The 21,769-nt window shown below is 38.7% G+C and overlaps 2 protein-coding genes across 3 annotated transcripts in view; both read left to right on the top strand.

Annotated features, from left to right (window-relative positions):
* The window catches only part of LOC125745447 (testis-expressed protein 264 homolog), a 65,009-nt gene extending 47,519 nt beyond the window's left edge, over window positions 1–17,490 (top strand). Inside the window, exons 3-4 of one of the 2 annotated variants that reach the window (XM_049018351.1) lie at window positions 5,198–5,369; window positions 15,463–17,490. In XM_049018351.1, coding sequence (XP_048874308.1) covers window positions 5,198–5,369; window positions 15,463–15,749 — 459 coding nt within the window. In that variant the 3' untranslated portion in view covers window positions 15,750–17,490. Of the gene's footprint in view, window positions 1–5,197; window positions 5,370–10,949; window positions 11,201–15,462 lie in introns of those variants that run through there. The other variant, XM_049018352.1, reaches the window with a different exon arrangement.
* A 1,927-nt stretch (window positions 17,491–19,417) lies between these two features.
* Window positions 19,418–21,769, top strand: part of LOC125745421 (metabotropic glutamate receptor 2-like) — a 31,817-nt gene continuing 29,465 nt past the window's right edge. Inside the window, exon 1 of the mRNA XM_049018310.1 lies at window positions 19,418–20,378. The gene's annotated coding sequence lies outside the window, so the exon portion shown is untranslated. The remainder of the gene's footprint in view (window positions 20,379–21,769) is intronic.

Below are 21,769 nucleotides of genomic sequence, written 5' to 3'. Positions count from 1 at the left end.
CTTGCCTCCAATTTTGAATTTACAGTAGGATACCTCTTGTTTGCATTTTTCCATTATCTATATAGGCTAAGGTCATTATCCAAGGTTTACACACTTACAAAGCGTAAGTGATTGTGACAGGATTATGGTTTGACACTCATGTATTGCTGTGACGAATATGAATTTAAAAAGTGTACATATATATGATGTGTATGTATGATTTGTGCATATTCCAGTTGTTTATAATAATGCCGATAATTTATTTTTAACAATCTACTAAAATCTAACCTCAAAGCAAGCAGCCTGCTTTTCCAAATGGGAAATTGTGAAACTGTGTGATTGTTGATGTGCTGTGTGGTTGTTTTAGCACCTCAGAAATGGCAGCCCTCCTGGTATTTTCACATACACTGCAGTGTCTAAAATTTACTGAGAATGGTGTGATTAATAGAAAAACATTTAGTCACTGGCAGTTTTGCTGCTTAGAAAACACCTTGTTAATGAGATGGGTCAGAGGAGAATGGCTAGACTCATTAAAGCTGACACGAAAGCAACAAATGCAAAAAGAACAGCATTTTCAGACACCTACTCGACAACTGTTAAGGTGGTTCTGGAGACATAAGGCTCCTACCTGGTGCTGTGCACTGAGTATATAAAACATTGAATGAAAGTTAAAGTTACTAGATTTGAGTTGAAGGCCTCTGGTATATAGAGCTCAAGCTGACCACCAGTGCCCCTGGACCATTTCCACATACAGTGACAGTTAACTATCAGGGCCCCTGGGCCATTTCCACATACAGTGACAGTTAACTATCAGGGCCTCTGGGCCATTTCCACATACAGTGAGAGTTAACTATCAGGGCCTCTGGGCCATTTCCACATACAGTGAGAGTTAACTATCAGGGCCCCTGGACCATTTCCACATACAGTGAGAGTTAACTATCAGGGCCCCTGGACCATTTCCACATACAGTGAGAGTTAACTATCAGGGCCTCTGGGCCATTTCCACATACAGTGAGAGTTAACTATCAGGGCCCCTGGACCATTTCCACATACAGTGAGAGTTAACTATAAGGGCCCCTGGACCATTTCCACATACAGTGACAGTTAACTATCAGGGCCCCTGGGCCATTTCCACATACAGTGACAGTTAACTATCAGGGCCCCTGGGCCCTTTCCACATACAGTGATAGTTAACTATTAGGGCCCCTGGGCCCTTTCCACATACAACGAGAGTTAACTATCAGGGCCCTTGGGCCCTTTCCACATACAACGAGAGTTAACTATCAGGGCCCCGGGGCCCTTTCCACATACAGTGACAGTTAACTATCAGGGCCCCTGTGCCCTTTCCACATACAGGGAGAGTTAACTATCAGGGCCCCTGGGCCCTTTCCACATACAGTGATAGTTAACTATTAGGGCCCCTGGGCCCTTTCCACATACAACGAGAGTTAACTATCAGGGCCCTTGGGCCATTTCCACATACAACGAGAGTTAACTATCAGGGCCCCTGGGCCATTTCCACATACAACGAGAGTTAACTATCAGGGCCCCGGGGCCCTTTCCACATACAGTGACAGTTAACTATCAGGGCCCCTGTGCCCTTTCCACATACAGTGACAGTTAACTATCAGGGCCCCTGGGCCATTTCCACATACAACGAGAGTTAACTATCAGGGCCCCTGGGCCATTTCCACATACAACGAGAGTTAACTATCAGGGCCCCTGGGCCATTTCCACATACAACGAGAGTTAACTATCAGGGCCCCTGGGCCATTTCCACATACAACGAGAGTTAACTATCAGGGCCCCTGGGCCATTTCCACATACAACGAGAGTTAACTATCAGGGCCCTTGGGCCCTTTCCACATACAACGAGAGTTAACTATCAGGGCCCCTGGGCCCTTTCCACATACAACGAGAGTTAACTATCAGGGCCCCTGGGCCATTTCCACATACAACGAAAGTTAACTATCAGGGCCCTTGGGCCCTTTCCACATACAACGAGAGTTAACTATCAGGGCCCCTGGGCCCTTTCCACATACAACGAGAGTTAACTATCAGGGCCTCCGTGGCCCCTTCCACACAGAGGGATAGTTAACTACCTGGGCCCCCTGGTCCCCTAGCATATATGTTGCGATCTGACCACCGGTACTTGGTCCATGCTATCCTCCTCGGTGCATACAGTGCACACTAACAACAAGAGCCATTCAAATATAATGATGGCAAGCTCTAGACCTGACAAGCTGCAGCATAGTAAGCTTGCTAAAATGCAATGTCCAAATCCTTGGTAGCAGAGCAGTCCCTTTACATGGTATGTGCACCCCTACCCCATTGCTGGTACACAATTCTTTAAGGGAAGTTTATCTGTCTATGTATTATATAACAAAAAGACCAGATAGCTTTCCTGCTTTCTTGTTATATTTTAGTTTATGCAGAAATAAAAAAAATGCTGCCTTCAGGGACTGATTTATATCTTACTGGGAGAAGAGGATATTGTAGTTAGTTCAATCCTAGTTGCGCTACTGAACTCTTCATTATTTTGTAGATGATTTCATCCTGCAATAGCTGTAGATAAACCTTCCTTTTAATGTTGTTATAGCACCACAAGTGACCTCTTAAATCGGAATAAACTGTAACAGTAATATGGATGTTTTACTACCTTTTTCAAGTCGAAGTCTAGGATCACTGTGCCAGTTAGTGTGAATTTGTGGGTAGTGGATTCTTCCTTTATCCTGCTAGTTGTTTTTTTTTTTTTTATGTTTTTTGCAGTTTTGAGTTCTCTCATCCCAGCTGTATCTTGGAGCTAATTTGACACCCCCCAAACACAGTTCCTGTCATGACCTCAGAGGTTACCAGTGCTGTGGAGACTGCAGCTCTTGGGTGGCATGTGCCCCTCGCCAGGGCAGCTTCACTGTGTCTTTGCTGGTTTGTCCAGCTGTCTGTCTTTGACCAGCTTTGAAGCTCTGCCGGTGCCCATCGCTACATTTTGCATTCTATCTCAATCTTCTGTCTTTTTGGAACGTGTGTCTGGACTAGTGACAGCTGTCACTCACACATTAAATGTTTACTTATTTAGGATGTGAGAATGGAATGCTAATAAACTTGCATTTTCTGGGTAGTGCAATGAGAGGGGAGGGTCTCGTTTGGTCTACCGACAGTAACGCAGTGATCACCATGGTTGGTTTAATGTGCCAGACCATGTTTACGTTTTAAAACTTTTGTTGCTGCATGGGTGTGGTGTGAGGTAAGTGATATATTTGGCAGTTTAAATCAAGTATGTCATTGAAAATCTGTCAAGACGACCTTAAGTAACACAAGTCTGTGACAATGTCTGTTTTTGGTTTGTGTGGCCAGGAGTATAACAGCATGGTGCGATTTGGGATGTCAGTCTGCAGTCATTTCATCTAAAATTTAGCTCTGTGCTTACTGTTGGAAGGGAATATGTCAAATGACAGCGACACATTTTCTTAACTGCTTTTTTCTTGGCATTTAATGCACCAGTGATAAATAAATAAATAACTTATGCTAATTTCAAATCTGTTTGTCAGTGGAGGCCAATATTCAGCTTGGCATGAGTCAAGTCTTGATTGTGATTACTGCACTGTGTTCAGTGGCAGATGGTGGAAGATATCCAGGTTGTACTTAAGATGGGAAAGTTCCATGCTTTCTCAAATCTGTCTATTCATTTCTACAACTAGACATTTTACAAAATCCAGAATCTTTTAGTATGAAGTAACAATGTCAGGGGAATAAAAAAACCACTGAGGATGCTTATTTTTATTTCCGATGCGCAGTATTAAGAATTAAATGATTATTGTGGTGTGGTCCAATGTTTATATTCCAAAAACAGACGGCATACAAAAGAAATTTGTGCTTAATTTTTTGGGGGTTCACTTCTGATATACAATGATCAGCATACCCAATGATCAGCATACCCAATGATCAGCATACCCAATGATCAGCATACTCAAAATGCCCCACAGAACTCTTGATATTTCACCACTTGTGACAATCATGGCCCCTAATTTCCAATATAGAATTGGTTGAAACTTTGGCAGGTCTAGCAGAGTAAGAACAATTTATAATGGGAGACATGCATTGTTACAAAGATTTGAGTGAATAAATTTACTACCAAAAAACCCATAGTTTTCACGAACTTTACTGCAACTTCTGGTTTGTGGGCCAAGAACTATAGGCAAGACCAAGGAACATAAATAGCCAATACATCAGCACAAATTAATATCCAGGGCAGAGGGTATGACAGCAGGATTCAGGAAAACTATGGCTTATTAAATAAAATAGCAAAAAAATGATTGAAATGAAAAGTGAAACACAGGAAACATATATATATAGCTGGGAACTGGAAAAAAATGTGGTATTTAGTTCCAACCCCGACTCGAGGAGCAGTGGAGCTTGTTGGAATCGTTAGCTTTCCTTTGCCTTATTCCTAGTCTGTTATATGTAAGTTCAAGAAAATTACTTAATTTGCATGACATCACTTATGACACTCCAAGTATCAGGTGACTCACTTGGTATATTTTCTTTAAATTAATGGGGATCATGGTTCCTGGTTTCATAAGAATTCCTGCCATCAATAAATCAGAATGAATCCTCACACATCACATGATGTTTATATTGTTGGAAGTTCAGTGAATCCTTTACTAAGATGAAATATTGGTCCTAGCTGCTCATCAGAAGTATTTGCTGGTGTAAGTAATTTTGCTGTAGCTGCTCATTTGTCCTGGATAGATGTAAGATGTTATTGGTGTTATTATATAAATCATAGGTTTATGTATCTGATCAGCCAGTAACAAAAAAAAATATTCAAAAACAGACCTATAGCAAGTACACATTCCACAGAAGCATAACTGCGACTATGTAACTTTTACTATGCTAAACACAGGAGAATGCAGGTCACCAGGTCTTTAGCGGTTTGCTGCAGGAGTCCAGAACTCTTGCATGATGACACTCCAGGAACAGGCCTGTAGGCATCTTAAGGTCAACCTGAGGGACAGTTTCAAGAACCTGTAGGGACTGAGCATCTCCTGCAGAAAGGATAGTCAGTAATTTAGTGATAGGAGGCTTGGAAAAACATACATGTATACCCTGCTTTTGTGCTAAAGAAAACGCTGCTCATTAATGTGAATGATGCTCATTAATGTGAATAATGCTCATTAATGAGAAGCCTCATTCACTCCTCACCCCATGTTTTGTCCAGGACAGGAAGCTGTGTGCGCACCCCTACCTGGAGATCTATAAGGGCGATCTGATCTACTACATGAGTCCATTGGCACGTCAGAGTGACTTTTACGTGCCTGAAGTGCAGGCAGCTGAGAGGAAGCATCAGGATGCTGAAGAATCTGAGGATGACAGGGGGACAGACATCACAGGTATGACTTGCACTCCTGCTGTTCGTACTTCCGCAGCTTCCAGATGTTTATTCCTTAATACTTGTTTCTGTTTCACTTGGCTACCAACACATAAATATTACTACCAATAGTTAGTAGTACTGCTTTATTATTTCAGTGCAGTCCTTCTGGCTGTGAAAGACTTGAGTAATGTTGCAAGCATCGGCCTTCTGTTACTCTTTTCAAAGTAAGAGGCCATGTAGTCAATATTTGAAGGCCTGTAATTGTTCTGTCTCTGTTAACACATCAAGTATTACTGGCAAGAAGCAAAGGGCAACGATCAGCCTCCAGTTATTTTTTAAACTGACTGAGCTTTTGGGTAAGAATAATCCAAAGTTCATGAGCCTGGGGTATTGACTTGTCATGAAATAAATTGTTTGATAAGTTAACCGTGGCTCAGACATTAACTCAGTGACAGGTGAATGCTTCATTCAAGACTGTGTATATTTTTTACTACAATTCTATGGTTAAGCGAGACCTGATGAGGACAGAAAGATTTGACATGGAGAAAATGGGAAATCAGACCCATGAAAAAATATTTCCCCTTGGTGGGGGTGGAGGGGGGTGAAATATACAATAAAACCAGAAAACATAATACTTGTCTGGAGGAAAGGAAAGAGATTTGGTTTTGTCTTAGATGAGACAAGCTGAATGAAGCATCACCACATGTGCATTGGGGGCTGACACTATTCCCCTGGGTCCACGCCTTCTGGGTGGGTAACTTTCATTTCATTTTATTATTAAATTAACATTATACGAAATACAAGACAGCTGTTTTCGGTATCTGTCCAGATATTGTTCTTTTATTCCCTTCGGCTGGTGGGAGATTTGCTAATGTTTATTTATCAGAGACCTTTCCACCCTGAATACTTTAGTAATTTGCTAGTGTATCTAATATAAAGCAACTAGCGAAGAGAAATTGTCTTGTCAGCTGCACTAACTCACTGCTCATCTCTCTGTGTTTCCTCTCATTCGGTTTTCGCTTTAATCCTCCTACATCCAGCACGTCCAGCCCCCTCTTGGAGAATTAATAAACATGATGAGATTATTAATTCATCGTGTGCCCTAGAGAGATGTTGTTCTAGTCATCCTCTGTGGTTGTTTTAAAAAGTCCAGAAGCAAATATATTTCACAAGGAGCAAAGAACGTACAAGAAAAGCTAACAGTTTCCGTCAGCTGAAAGCAGACACGAGTAATTGTTCAATAACAGTTGATCAATTATTTCACAGTTTCTTGTATCTAAGTGAAGTTCAAAAAGACAGAGACCTCACGAACAACAATGGACAGGCTGGACCAAGCTTATTCTTCTATTGCTTAGGCTGTGGTGCAAAAACATATCAGTGCACTGAAAACCAAAATTAGATGTATTGCCAATGAAGTATGACCCCAAGCTGACCTACTGTGTACTTGTAATTCTTGGGATTGACCGTATCCAACTTCCTGTTAACAAAGTCATGTGGTGTTTGTGGATAGCCAGTTTGCAGTTATGTTTCCGGATTCTAGACTATACTTCTGTTTTTGCTTTGAATAATGCTGCTCATGCATGCATTGTACATGTGTTTTTATATAAGAAAGGATACAAAATAAAAGAAAAATATTTTTGCTTATAAATGTGCAATTGTGTAAAATGCCTATTATAATGAATTAAGTTTAAATCCCAGTCATGGAGTAATGTAATCCATAGGCATTCTCCCTACTGCCTCGTGGAATTTGTGTGGTCTCGCTCTCCATCTCGACTGGGCTGTCACAGAACGCACCGCTCACACTCCCGCAGGCCACAATCATCTTGCATGCAGTTGTACAGATGAGCTTCCTGAGTGGCTCAGTGAGCTGTAGGACTTCACAAGAATGTTGCTCTTGTGATCAGCATGTGAGGTTTCTCTTAAGTCTTTCCTTTTGGTGAGTGAGCTGCTTTGTAGAGACCAAGATTGAGTGAGTTGTGAAATATGTACAATATGGAGATGTGTGGAAGGTCTCCAGATTGACATGCAAAAAAACTATAACACTGTGTTCGTTTCCTTTGTAGTTATTTGAAATGATAGTGAGTATAGTTAGACCTCTCTCATAAATCCAAGTAGCAGACATTTGTATGTGTATTTGACTTGTCACATGACCATTGCTTTTTCTTACTTCCTTATTTTATACATGTATCTTTAGATTCATTTTTGACAGTTTTCTATGACCTACTGCATGCATCTGAGAGTTAAAAAAAACTTGTAACTAGACTTTCTTTCCCAATTTTTTATCTTCATCTCATACATCCGGGTTATAGCCCTAGATTAAAGCAAACATGGTTTCAGGACTTTTAGCATTTATTAATCAGTTATAAATGTTTAATTGATAGGCTCTGCTACAGTGATATCGCTACATTGTTTCTTCACATTGCTAGTACTACACATCATGAGTTGTAGTACTGATTGTGATAGTCGTTTGGCTTTAGAACCAAAGTAGAATAATGCAGTTCTGCAATATCAGTAATGAAAAGATTGGTTAGCACTCAAAGTTTTATAATAAGTTACATTTTGCAAATAGTTTTACACATTTAGAGAATATTAAGCTTTACTTCTTTACCTGTGAGGTAAAATTTATGTACATCTGATGACTAGGCTTCCTTTAAGAATTTGTGTTTCTTCATCTGTGGAGCAATTACTCATTGGTTGTGATGATCTAACTGTTTTGGGATCACTCACATCGTCCTGTCCAACACGTAGCTCCCATTTGTCCCGCTGTTCCTCACAGTTATATTTTGATCAACTTAAACCCTCCTGGAAAATGTTTCATGATAAGGGTGATGGGAGAATTGTATTTTGAGCTGTGCCTCATTGGTTTATTAATTCAGAATATGTCCTTTCCAAGTACTGGAGCACACAGTTAGAGATTATGCTGCTAGTTGATTGCATTTATATAATGCAGGTCCACTTTTTCACTGCCTTTTCACGTAGTCATATCTTGCTGCTTCATATTGTCCTTGTGCGATTTTGTGCAGTGGGTGTTGAGAGCAGGGAGCTCTAGTGAAATTGCCTCGAACTCGAACTCTCTTTTTCGGATTGCAAGTATCTATTAAGACAATCTGAAACAGCGTGAGCTTCCAGTGTAAGCTGCAGTAACATGGTAGTTAGTAGACCATGTTCCCTTCCAGTCACTTCACAAGCCAAGTCCACCGTTAGTGTCACTAATCATGGTAATTATAGTACTTGTTGAAACAGCTGCATTAAAAACACGTTTTATGCTTTCAGCTCACGTTTATCAGAATCTCTGAACCTCCACTTTCAAGCAGTATTTGGGGAATTGCAAGGCAGAAGTGATGTTCACTTTATCTTTACCAACATTGTAGACCGATCAGTATGTCCACATCTCTAGCCACAGTTTCGTATGAAAAATCAAAAGGGATAACGTATTTATTTGCCACTGCACAATGATCACTATTTATTAAACAAAAAATAGATCTGCGTGTTATGTTGGGGGATGTGGGTGTTGCTGTGACTAATGACCTATGCAGAATAAAAACTGAATTGGCTATAACAAGGTTATTTACTTGCAGCTATTTTTAGTGGTTCACTCTAAACTCTCAGCGTTTGAAATTGTTACGTAAATCGTTGCCTACTTATTTAAAATGATGCTATACCTGCCGCACATTATTGTATGGTTTGTTAATTGCGTGTATGTGCATATGGTTGAATATGTTAATGTTTACATGTCACTCTGGGATAAAATCGTGTATTTACTGTCTAATTATGCTTCAGCCATGATATTACTCAAATGATTGCAAAATATTGTATTTGGATGTAAAGAAAACAAGTTTCTTGGTTTGATATGGTCAGGTAAATTTTCCCTAATTCTGGCAGGTATATTTAATGTATCCTTGAGACTGCAGACATTATGTGTGTTTAACATGCTAATATTTCTGAAATGATCTGCTTTCCATGTGCCTATTTTCAATACATCTAATCAGGTTAACACAGTATTCCACAGTATTTAGTGATTGCATTTGTTTTTTGTTTTTGGGGCCTATAATGGATGTGCTGTATATGAAGTATATGTATGTGGAGTAATAAAGACTAGGGATGTAGCAATACCAAAAACTCACGGTATGATAATATCACGATAAAAGGTTCACGATATTTGAAAAGAAAACAACTCTTTTAATGATTAATAATCAACATGTTTATTTATATCAAATTAGTTCTTTCGTTTTACATAAAGTGCTTCTGCTTTTCTTCATTAGTGAAATATCCAGCTATGACCTTAAGCATTTACCAGAACTTAGCAGTAATTGCTATTTACAATGAATGACTGAACAATGCATGTACAGTAAAACCTCAGGTTGCGAGTAACTTAGTTTGCGAGTGTTTTGCAAGACGAGCAAAATGTTTTCATAAATTTTAACTTGATAAACGAGCGAGGACTTGCAATATGAGTATTATGTATACGCTTAATTTGCCTGGTGTCACGTAACCACAATTGAGCCAATGGTTCTTTTCTCTCTCTCTCACTGCGAGATACTCAAAATTTAGTAGAAAAGCAGCACCCGAATAAGGCTGTAGCAGTGCGAGCATTGTCACATTTCCGTGAAATCAAAAAGGAGGCAAAAGCGGCTGTCATTGGATAGGTTCCTTGTTAAAGTCGCACAAAAAGAAAATGATCCCAGTGAGCCATCAGATAGCAGTGATTCAGGTAATTATAGTGAAAGTTGTCCTACAAAATAACCCTCCTCTTCTCCTCTCTCGCGTCTCCTTCACACCATCCACGATTATTTTCAAAGGTAAAGTGCCGGTTAATTTGTTTTATATATTTTTACTTTATATTTTGTATTAATCATTTTATATGGATATTTTTGTGTTGTGGAACGAATCATCCGAGTTTCCATTATTTCTAATGGGAAAATTCGCTTTGATATACGAGTGCTTTGGATTACGAGCACGTTTCCAGAACGAATTATGCTCTCAAGCCAAGGTTTTACTGTAATTATGAAACAAAAACAAGCAGTCAGCAGTTCCTTTATCAAATATTAATTTTTAATGTAGCAGCTGGATCTTTTAATCATAACAAAAGTCACACTAACTGGTCAGGTATTTTTAACAGACCAGAACAGGAACATTCAGTGTTTTAACCACTGCAAAAAATATGCATTTTCTTAGTGCCACTAAATGTCACACATAACAATTAAACAAACAAGGAGATCTGACCCTGAAATAAAATGTTAAGTGCACCATTGTTTTTCAAGTAAGTAAACTCAAACAAACAACAAAGACATTAACTCATTTATCAGACATGTTCTTTTTAAAAAATATGAGCATGTCCACGTTTTCAGGTAGAAGCTGGGATCTCTGGGCATTTACAGTGTCCCCTGCTGTAGAAAAAACTCTCTCACTTGGTACTGAGGTGGCTGGGATAGAGAGATATGCTTTGGCCAATAATGACAGCTGTGGGTAAATATGTGCATTGTCTTTTCACTATTTAAGAGGACAGTCAGAGAGTAAAATAGATGTCCCTTTGCTGTATAAGATGCTTCAGTTTCAATCTCAATGTGAGACTTTGCACTGTCCTCTCTTTCAACAAAAGAATCCCCAGGGAGATCTTCAAGTGCTGTCTTTTTGGCTGGAGGAGACTGTTCTTCCTCGCCATCATCTGCTGTGTGTGACAGGTCATCACCAGGATCAAGTGGTCTGTGAGGGACTGGCCAATGCAGCTTCTGTCCTTTGTGTTTGACTAAGGTTCTGTAGAAGCAAGCAAAGGTAGAAAAAAAGTTCACAAATGCAACATACATGGAAAATAAATAATAAAATTAATAAAAAGAGGAAATAAATACGTGTTTCTGCATCTGTGTTGCTTTCGTTTCCAGCCTGTCGAATACTAGCTCCTTGTCTTTGTGGTTTAGCTGCCGCAAGCTACAGAAATGGGGTCCAACACTGTGCTTTCTAACAGAAACTGGTATTGCTCCCCTTGGTATCGATGAGCCAAGTCCTTCAGTATGGCTCGCTTCATTTGGACGATTATGGTGAAGTCCTCATCGCATGGTGACATGTTATGTTCTATCATCTGCTTGAGGGGCACAATAAGAGAGACTACAGGCTGCGACTCATCGCACAACACGGCGGTTGCTTTTTTAAGTCGTGTGAGAAGCCTTACTACGTCCTCGGCATCTGTGACGTCGGTTGGGTCCAAAGTGTGTCACGTCCGTTGCGCCTGACTCTGTCACTCAGTAGCGCTGCAGCAACTGCTTGTTGTTGCTCCTGGTAGCGCTCAAGCATGTCGAGGGAGCTGCTCCATCGTGCGACCACATCCATGATCAGCTTATGCATTGGCAGCTTTAACATTCTCTGTTTGGTGGCCAATACACCGGAGGCAGTAGAACTGCGGTGAAAAAAACGATACTGCCCGTCTCACTCGACTAAACAACAATACGTTGGCCTCATCTGTCAGTCTGCCATTGATATTCCGAAGAAGGGCAATGTGGAGTGGCATTTTCAAGATAAAGGTGAAGGAACTAAAATCCCAGTTGTCTGGACAGCAATCACGCAGTGCAATGTAGATTAAATGTATATATTACATTGTGGGGACCAAATGTCTCCCACAAACTGATAAAAACCTGTTATTTTGACCTTGTTGGGGACATTTTCACAATAAAAAAAAAAATCTATGAATGCAATCAAAAACCTAAAAATGCCAGAAGTCTTGTATTTTGTTTGTTACTTATGGTTAAGATTAGGCCTGCGTAGGGGTCAAGGTTGTTATGGTTAGTTGGTCCCCACAAAGATATCAATACCTAATTTGTTTGTGTGTGTGTCTGTCTGTTGGTTTATATGACCTGTGGTGCACTGGCACCCCAGCAGTCTGCTCCAGCCTTGTGCACTGTACTGCCTGGATTGAGCTTCAGGTGTCCCTGTGACACTGACCCAGCGGTTGAAAGATGGTTGCATGGGGCCTGTAGTTAATTTGCTTACACTTTCAGTAACAGCAGTACCTTTCGGTTTGTTGCTTTGCTTTCAGTTTAATGTGTCATTGAAAACTGTTAAATTGTGTAGCTGTTGATATAATAAGTCATTATTATTATTTGCATCTACTATAATTGTGTTGGTTAAATAGTTTTGCGGCTCATTTTATTTTTTGCAGCTTGTTGAATTCCCTGTCACCATTTTTTAAAATAAATTGAGATTTGTGTCTCAGTTTTTGATTCATCTTTGAAATAGTGAACAGAGTGATTGCCTATTCCTTTCACACGCCTATTAAAGAATGTAATAGGTTCTGCGTGTAGGAGTGCTTGATCTGTGAAAGCTCTTTTTATTAGGGCAGTAGACTAACATCACCATTTTAAATAGGTTCAGAAACTCATCTTGTCTTGCAGGAGAACGTATTTCCTCTCTTTACTTTGTAATGTTGTACTACATTTCCTGAACAAACTAAAGTCACCATTTGAATTTAAATCAGCAAGTACTTAAGAGCCAATGATTGGATCATTATTACAGCTCAGCGACGTTATGCAGCAATAAAGTGAAGTCAGCTGAGTACCTGAATCTACTGAATATCTGGATTTTGTCTTTGCTAAAAGCATGGGATATTCCAGTACGATAATGTGAATATCCATCGGGCTTGAATCGTCAAAGAGTGGTTCATAGAGCATGAGGAATCATTTTCACACATGAATTGGCCACCAGAGTCTTGACCTTGACCCCATTGAACGTCTTTGAGATGTGCTGAAGGAGACTGTACAGAATGGTTCAACTCACCTATTATCAACACAAGATCTTAACAAGAAATTAATACGAACCTGGGTGAAAAAAAATATTGAGGTGTTGCATAAGCATGGAGAAACAACGCATTGACGAATGTGCACCATAATCAAAGCTAAAGGCGGTCCAATGAAATATTAAAGCGTGTGACGTTTTTTTTTTGGCCAGGCAGTGTATATTAATGGGAAAACTCAAAAATGATTCTTGTACTGTAAATGTCTTTAGATGTCATATTTGAAGCTCCACACACCCCACAAACATTATTAACCCAACATAAATAAAAAAATAGAAAACACATTTCTTCAATAATAGCAGGTATTATGGAAATTTCCTTATGTACAATTCCTGGGGCAAGGCAGGGTAAAACTTTTATGAAACTGGATCCAAAGGAGACAGCAAGTTAATAAACAGAATACAGTAGCAGAGAGACTGTGCTGGAGGTGTATTGATTAAATGTGTCTTGTTCTAAATAAAGGTCCCCTAATAATCCCGCTATATGCAATCTCGTATGGCTAATGGAAGGAATTCAAACAGCCAGGGCTTGTGGAGGCACCCTGGAACTCTTGCAATTTATGTGGATCTGAAAAAATATCGGAACAATTACATCTAGACCACAGTTAGTCGTGAGGGCATAGTAGCTCATGCAAGGCTTCAAATTGCTGTCCTCCTGGTTTTCTTGTTGTTGTTGTTGCATACTGTGTAAGAATAATTGGTTCATGGGAGTGTTTTTCTATAGGCACTAACCAGATTGTGCTGGAATGTTGCATTTGCAATTTGAGGCAGTTTCATGCCATGCTGTTTGAAATCCAATGACAGGAGACCCTCCATGAAAAAACTGAGATGGATAGAGGAATTAGACTTTTGGCGAAATGACATACTCATGCTGTATGCTATTACTGTACGTCAAGCTTTCGAAATAGTTTCTGACAAGCTGTAGCTGCAAGGATAAATCTTGCCCCAATCCAATGTAAATATTTTATTTTTCCTGACTTTTTATTAAAATGCCTTAGTCTGAACCTGTGACTACACAAATATACAGTGATCTGGCACTAGGATCAGTAAATAAAGCCAAGGTACCTGTTTATTGTCTGATAATATCTGCTGTGTGTATGAGCATCAATGCATTGAGGTGCATAGCATGAGCATGTTTAGAGACCGTTTTAGCAGTTGTCGCTCTGTTGTCGTTTTCCTGGTATGTAAAGCTCAAGTTCATTAAAGATTTATGGTCAAGATATAGCTTTGTATAATACCTCTGATAAAATATGTAATATTTGCAGTTTACCAGATTCAGCTGAAGAGTTTCTCTACCGTGTGTGTTTGTATGATGGTGTGTGTCATTTTGTTTAATGTCAGAATGGCATGGATGGCTAAAAATAGAATCTTTTAACATTTTTGTAGCACATGGTGGGGAATAGGACAGCCTCTTCATGGGCCTTAGGTCACCACCGTTTCAGGCCCAATAGCCTTCTCCTCCTCTCTCCCATCTGGCGTCGGCTATGGCAGCAAAGAAAGGTTTCTGCTGGGACCTCACACTCCTCATTTTTTTTCCTTCTTTGTTCCTGTGGAGTTTATCTACAAATTACCACAGAGCACTTAACAAATGAAGACAACAGTAAAACACAATACAGAACATAATAGAAGTAATATAAGAAGAAAGACTAAAGAAACCATCCATTATGGAGGAAAGAAAAATAGAAGCTTCTAAACTGGCCTTTTGTCAGAGAACATTCATCTTTCAGGCCTCACATATTTTAGAATAGGACTGATAATCGCACCTCTCTAGGCGATAGAGAATGAGTAAAGCAGATTGTGGTACAGTACTCTGCAGTAAGGAAGCCTTTAATACACAGCTGGACAGAGGGCGTAAAAAATGTAGGAACACGCAGGAAGCAGTGAAATTGGAATATTTTGTAATCTGAATAACACTTTAGTTCGCTCATTAGCTGTTAATAAATTGCTGTTAATCATTTCATAATTTTTAGCAGGTATAAATATAAAGATTCACTCATCCAGATTTAGAGATATATTGCAAAGATATATTTCTCCTATCTCTCAAAGTATTTACTAAAGAGCTTACAGAAACATGTAACTACTGTAATACAACGCATTAGTAAGCATACTTAGAAATCAGTTATACTTGAGCTTTAATAGTCTGCTTATAAACAGTTAAGAAGCAGACCATAGTGTTACATATAAGTCTTTTCGCAAGAAGAAAATATGACAGTAACTGGTAGTGTTGATGAGAACGGGGGATTTAGAACTGGATGATTCTGCTACTTGAGGCATGTGACCTGACACATTTGCAGCTTCTTAACTTGATTTTTTTTTTAAAACCATTTTTTCAGGTGTGGACTCCAACAGTGAGGTCAGCTCTGTGAGTCACATGATCATGTCAGACAGTAGGGAGACCTCGCTGGCGCCGTCCACTGTGCCGTCCATGCCTCCAGGGGAGCAGGAGGATGAAGACAATTATGGTGACCAGAGCTCTGGCGAGTCTCTGGACAGCAGCTCATCGTTCGAGGAGCTGAACTTAGACCTGCAAGAGGGGAAAGACCTTTCCATAGACCCTGAGGTCAAAGTCCCCGGTGGTAAGGTCCCCACAAACCCAGCAGTAGCAGAAGAGGAAGAATAGGACGAAGTGAGAAGGAGCATAAGAATCTGTCAGTGGAGAGTGTCTTTTGGAAATCTTTGCATATATGGTTTGAATTCTTTATTTCATGCAAAGCTGTTAATGAATCCCAGCCTGTGCTCTTACAGTGACATGAAATGCACAATGGCTACCTCTGTGTGCCAATACCAAGCACTTATAGTCCACTAATGATACCCTGCAGGTCTGGAGGACAAGAATTTCTCAATTCTTCTCTTTATCACCTATAGTTGTCCCTCTTTTGTGTAAAACTTCCTCTCTCAAATGGATGCTGACAGTTGGGTTAAATGAACAAAAGACATTCAGTAAACTAAGAGAATGTTTTAAATGTCAATGATTTGAAGTAGTTTCAACCTGTAATGTTAACTATTTTTTTTCCTTGTCAGTCAAAAAAGCATTTGCTGAAGATGCAATTAGTTCTTTCAAGGTTGCAGTTAAAATTAAGAAGTATTTGAAAGTGTTAATCTAAATGATTTTCTAATTTATTTTTGTTTAATGCTGATTATACATTAAATGTTAATGTTTTAAAATACATGTTAACAGCATGGTGTCAGTTGTCTCTCTGTATGTGTGTGTGTATATATAATATATATATATATATATATATATATATATATATATATATATATATATATATGTATATATACATATATATATATATATATGCTCGCATACACACATACATATAATATACTATATGTATATATTCCCATATATGTTGTAATGTGGGAAAAGGCCTGTTGTCTATATCTATACATTATCCAGGGTTATTTTCCACAAGTCTTTTATTTCCAGTATCGTCAGTTAGTTTTGGATGAATACTGGTTCAATAAAATAGGGTCCAATTTTATATTCTTAAATTTTGTCTTAATTAAAAACTGATTGACTAATCAATTGTTTACTTTGTGTACTTTACCAGGCTGCTTTTGCATGCACCTTTTCTTGACAAATCAAATTTAACAGAGCCTTCATTTATGATTAGTCATAGCATAGTTTGTAAAAAAAATAAAAAGAAAGAAATGCTCCCCATTGTCCGCAATATGCTGTAGTATTTCTTGTGTTCATTTCTGGTCTGTTACTTGTATTTTGTGTTTCCCCTTTGTAATATTGTGGTCCTAATCATTAACCCCTTGTCATGCCCTTTTCTATACTGCAGTTAATAGTGATCTGTACTGTACATTATTAAGATATATTTCAGTGTTTTGACTTTGGACTGTTCAGAGCTGGTTTTTGACTTGTGGTCTGTAATAAAATCTATTTCGGTTGCAAATGCAAAGAATTTCATTTTTGTTGTTTGATTTTTGGTCAAATAAAAAAAGGGAATGCAAATTGAGCTGTTAACTGCTTTAAATAATGGATTGTGTAACATTCAAATTATGTAGATGACATTTTAAAAAATACTTCCCCATTTGTTTTTAGAAAACATGGCATACATAATACATCAACCAATCACCATACAAATATTTTTATTACAGAATTGTCATACAGTGCAATGATCTTAATATGAAAACGATTGTACATGTTTATTTATTTAGCAGAAACCTTTGTCCAAAGCATCATAAGTCTGGGATCAGAGAGGATCAGAGAGTTTAAATTTGTCTTTGGAAATGATAAGCAGAAAATATATAGAAATGGGATATAAAAGGGAATTGATTGCTTCCTTAGCTTAATGATTTATGTGCCTATAATCAAATAAAAGTCCTGAAATCCTTGTTTTGTGGTTAAATGCTAAGCCGTGCTACATGCATATTTCTGTCCCTGTCTGGATGTAGGTAGTGCAGTGAGTAGCATAAATGTTCCATGGTCGGGCACTGGAATCATGCCCTCTGCTTTTTGGGTGGAGTTTCAATGTTACGCTGGTTTCCTACTGCAGTTCATAGATATGCAGTTAGGACTTGCATGTCCTGTTAAGGGTGTACTCATGTTCCTTAATATGATTACTCATGAATGGATAATACCATTGAGGCTGGCAGTCAGTGCCTTGCCAGCTACTTTTACACTTTGAATCTAACTGCTATGTATATTAATTTTATCATGGATTAACTTGACTGCAAAGCCCATTCAGTGCTTCATAATGCCAGTGAATTTTCTGGTGTCAAGCATTAGCAAGACAGCTGAACTATGTACAGATTTATTTACTTTTTTTTACAAATTTTGTCAGAGTCATCTTTGAAATCCCACATCAGGCATCTTAAAAGAAGGATGGACAGTTTTTACATGTACTGTACACGTGGAAGTATTCAAACTTGCATTAAAAATATCACTGAGCAACAGCAAGATGTTGAATGCATTGTTTGTATCCATCCATTCCTCATTCATCAGTCTTTCAAATATTTATTCTGGGGGGGCTCCTGGACAGGATGTCAGTCCATCACATGGAATACAAAAAAACAAAACATATACAATGGTCAGTTTAGAGGTACCAGCCTACTTGCATGCATTTGGGCTGTGGTAGCAAACCAGACATGATGATATGAGAAGAGCATGCAGCCTCCCCAATACAGAATATAGGTGGCCTTCGAACCCTCAGCCCTAGAGGAAGTAATATATGTATGTATTTATCCATTTATCTCCCTGCTCCATGTTTTATATACAGTAGTTATTAGATCTGGGTTAGGCTTATTTTCTACATTTACCCAAAGTGATACACAATTGAAAATGTAGACCCTGCAGCATTTGAGCGGTAAGGGCCTTACTCATGTATCCAGCTGTAAACATCACTCTGCTGGTCCTAGGATTCAAACCTGCAACCTTCTAATCACAGCCCCAGCCTCCTAACCCACTAAGCAGCAACCTGCCTCTAGTTGAGATTCTTATTAGAATCCCAAGTGTTTGGAATTAAAATGGACCGACCTTTCCCTTAAATTTTAGTGGTTCTAAGATGCATTGCTATTGCCAGTTAATTTTTAATTATATCAATGAAGAAAAGCATCAGGCATCACTGTGTAGTAGAAACCGAACTCTATGGAGCCGGCTATGCTCTGGTTTCGTTTGGTTGACAGCGAAGGCATTAGCACCACACAGTGGTCAATCTAATGTACTACGACAATAAAGACTCATACCACTACTTCAATTAAATTCGAAATATGATATTGATGATTTGGTTAGATGTTTTACGAAAACATATCAAGCCTTTCTGTCAGTTTTTCACCCGCATCTTCACCTCATAGCTAAATACATGTTTTTTAGAGTATATATTTTTGCTGCACAATCGCACAGTATCCATATCATTTATAACCTTATATCTTAAAATTACTTCTGTACGGTAAAGCAACAAATCGCTATGACTTATGTTTTCAACTTCCAACGCCTTTTCCTGTTCAGGGTGGAGGAGACATTGAGTGTTAAAATCAGCAATAGATTTCTATTACTGCACAATCGTTTCCCCGGTACTAATGAAATGAAATTATTGTAACTGTAATTTACCAGCTTTATTACAATGGAGAGATTGTGCATGCCATTATACTGAATGTTCAACCTGGTAATATCTGAAAGGTACCGATGAACGCCGACCGCACAAAGGGACTGAAGGAGCGAGGGAGCTGCGATGGATTTTTATACGTCAGCGGTTTCGGGTTCCCGCCCAAATTCGCTCCGAAACCATGTGTTTGGAGACCTGGCTGGTGGCTTGGACGCATACATGCATCAACAGATCATACCGCAGGACCTGCCGAGGAGTCACCAAAAACAACCGGGCTGGTCGAAATCCGGTATTCGGTGGAAAGAAAACCTGATATAGAGCTTTTCTGCTTGTTTGTAGGCAGAAACTCTGCCTAATGAAAAACGGCAGTAGGGTAGTGACTACACTTTTTAGAAGTCTCCACAGAGTATTTATTATAATTTTTTATCTTGCATTGATAGCAGGAAAGTAAGGCGAAACTAAGAGATGAACGACTGATTTTTTAAAAAGCATTAATATAAGTACAATAATGAGATTCCCTATAAAGCAAATAATAACAGATCGTCAAGAATAAGGTGCACCATCCTCTTTCCAGAATCAATCAGTCGTTCAGGACGTGCGGAAAATTACAAGAACGGTGTTTATCAACGTGTAAACTGCGAGCAACCACGAGATAACAAACGCTATCTCGTAGTGAAAAAATAAGCAGCTGTGTGGCTTGTTGTTTTAAATATCTATGGAACAAGTGAACAAGAGAGGACAACAGAACCTGACAACCCGCAGTAAAGCCCTTTCTTGCTTACAGTTTGCCTTTCAGTAGATGGACCTTCCAGTGTGTTATGCAAAAAGCGCACTAACAACTTAGCAGCAATTTAATGATCTGACGACCTTAGACCTTGTGCACGTTACTTGTATTTTAATTCTGCGGTTTGTAATCTGTCACCAACTTCTTCGGAGCGTTTCTTGCCAGGAACAAGAATTGTTCTGAGGTTAAGCTGGGTTTCAGAACCAAGGACAGATCTAAAATCCAGCAGTTGCTTTAGTACGCGGAAACAATCAATCGGTTTGAATACGATTCTTGTAAAAGATGCTTTTCTTTTTTGCACCACATGAACTTGTATACAGAGAGATCGAACTGAGAAAAAATAAAAGCGGGCTGCATGAACCTTCTCCTAAGATCTGAACACCATAAGCAGCGCGGTGTCTCTTCAAAGGTAAGGACGTTTATATGTTTTGGGGTACTTATATTTGACAGTGTTTATAAAACATATTACTCCACTGCAGTTTTTTTCGTTAAAAATAATTTGGAACGTGAAATATTTCCCCCAATACACAACACCAGCAACATTATTTTTTCACAAGGCAAAAGATATAGCACACCCACATTTATTAAATAAAAAATTTAAGTCGACAAAGGTTTGGATTGTTCGGAGATGACATTTGCAACTGGTTGTTATGTAGAAAATAAGCATAATACTTTTGAATGCTTTCTTTGAACAAAATTATTTTGCATCGCGAAATTTAGCCCCTGTAATGCGATAATACGAAGGGATCTCATTTCGTGAGTCATTGTTTATAGGAATACTGTTTACATAATTAAATGTCCTGATATGAATGGATATGATCAGATTACGAATCTAAACAGATATGCATGTTATGTTGTAAATGCAAAAACACCACATTTGTAATGAAAACTAAAACGCCGTTGTTTGTAAATGTTTGCTGAACAATGTGCTCAGCTCTTAAGTTGTTTATCATTTAGTGACACTATAAACCTGTATCGGTTTCATAGAAGTTAAACGGGGAAAAGCGGTTTAATTGTTACAATCAGGCTGATCATTCGCTTTGGTGAAGGAGGTCTGTCATTGCGATGGACAGACGGCGCATTACTTCGGATCTTTTTCATGCTATGATGAAAATCTGGAAGATAACACGATGGAATTAATTATCATTACATAATATTTATGTCGCCCATTGGAAAAAGAGACGGGCAGATTCAGACCAGCATAATTCACAGTAGTCTGCTGTGTTATTTGAATTATTCGTACAGCACCGCAGTTTCCTATACAGCTGATTGCTGTGTACTTAGGCTAAATGAAAAGGTCAATGAATCAAACTATGTGCTCATGGAGAGTATCGTCACCTTTCGCACAGTTGCCCTGATAGCCTTTTGGAATTATTTTTCACTCCAGTTGCATCGGTAATAAGTGTAAGTGAATTTCCGAGTCTCTGGTGTGAGCAGACCAACCTCGGCAACAAAAATACATTTTTATGGCTTCTGTCATTGCGCAAGTAACTTTTGTGTCAATTTTCTATCAGTACCGCAGCTATGTCTTGGCTTTCATGTTACACATTAAAAATCATTGAATTATATATAAACTCCCATGTACAGAAGAAGGCCATGCATCTTACTGTGTGAAATATATTATTGCATTACACTTATTCATTCTTCTTTGTTATTTTCACTTATTTTAGATTTGTAAATAAAATACTGCTGATTTTACTTGGCCATCTTTTTATTTGTTGTATAACATTCAGTTCGTTTTTGTATCGTTCATAATGGCATAAAATCCAAAATACCAAGGAAGAGTATATTCAGAATTTG

This window comes from Brienomyrus brachyistius, chromosome 6 (assembly GCF_023856365.1).
Source record: "Brienomyrus brachyistius isolate T26 chromosome 6, BBRACH_0.4, whole genome shotgun sequence".
NCBI lineage: Eukaryota > Metazoa > Chordata > Actinopteri > Osteoglossiformes > Mormyridae > Brienomyrus > Brienomyrus brachyistius.
The sequence above is the reverse complement of the archived record's forward strand: the minus strand, read 5'-3'. Positions and strand labels throughout refer to the sequence as shown.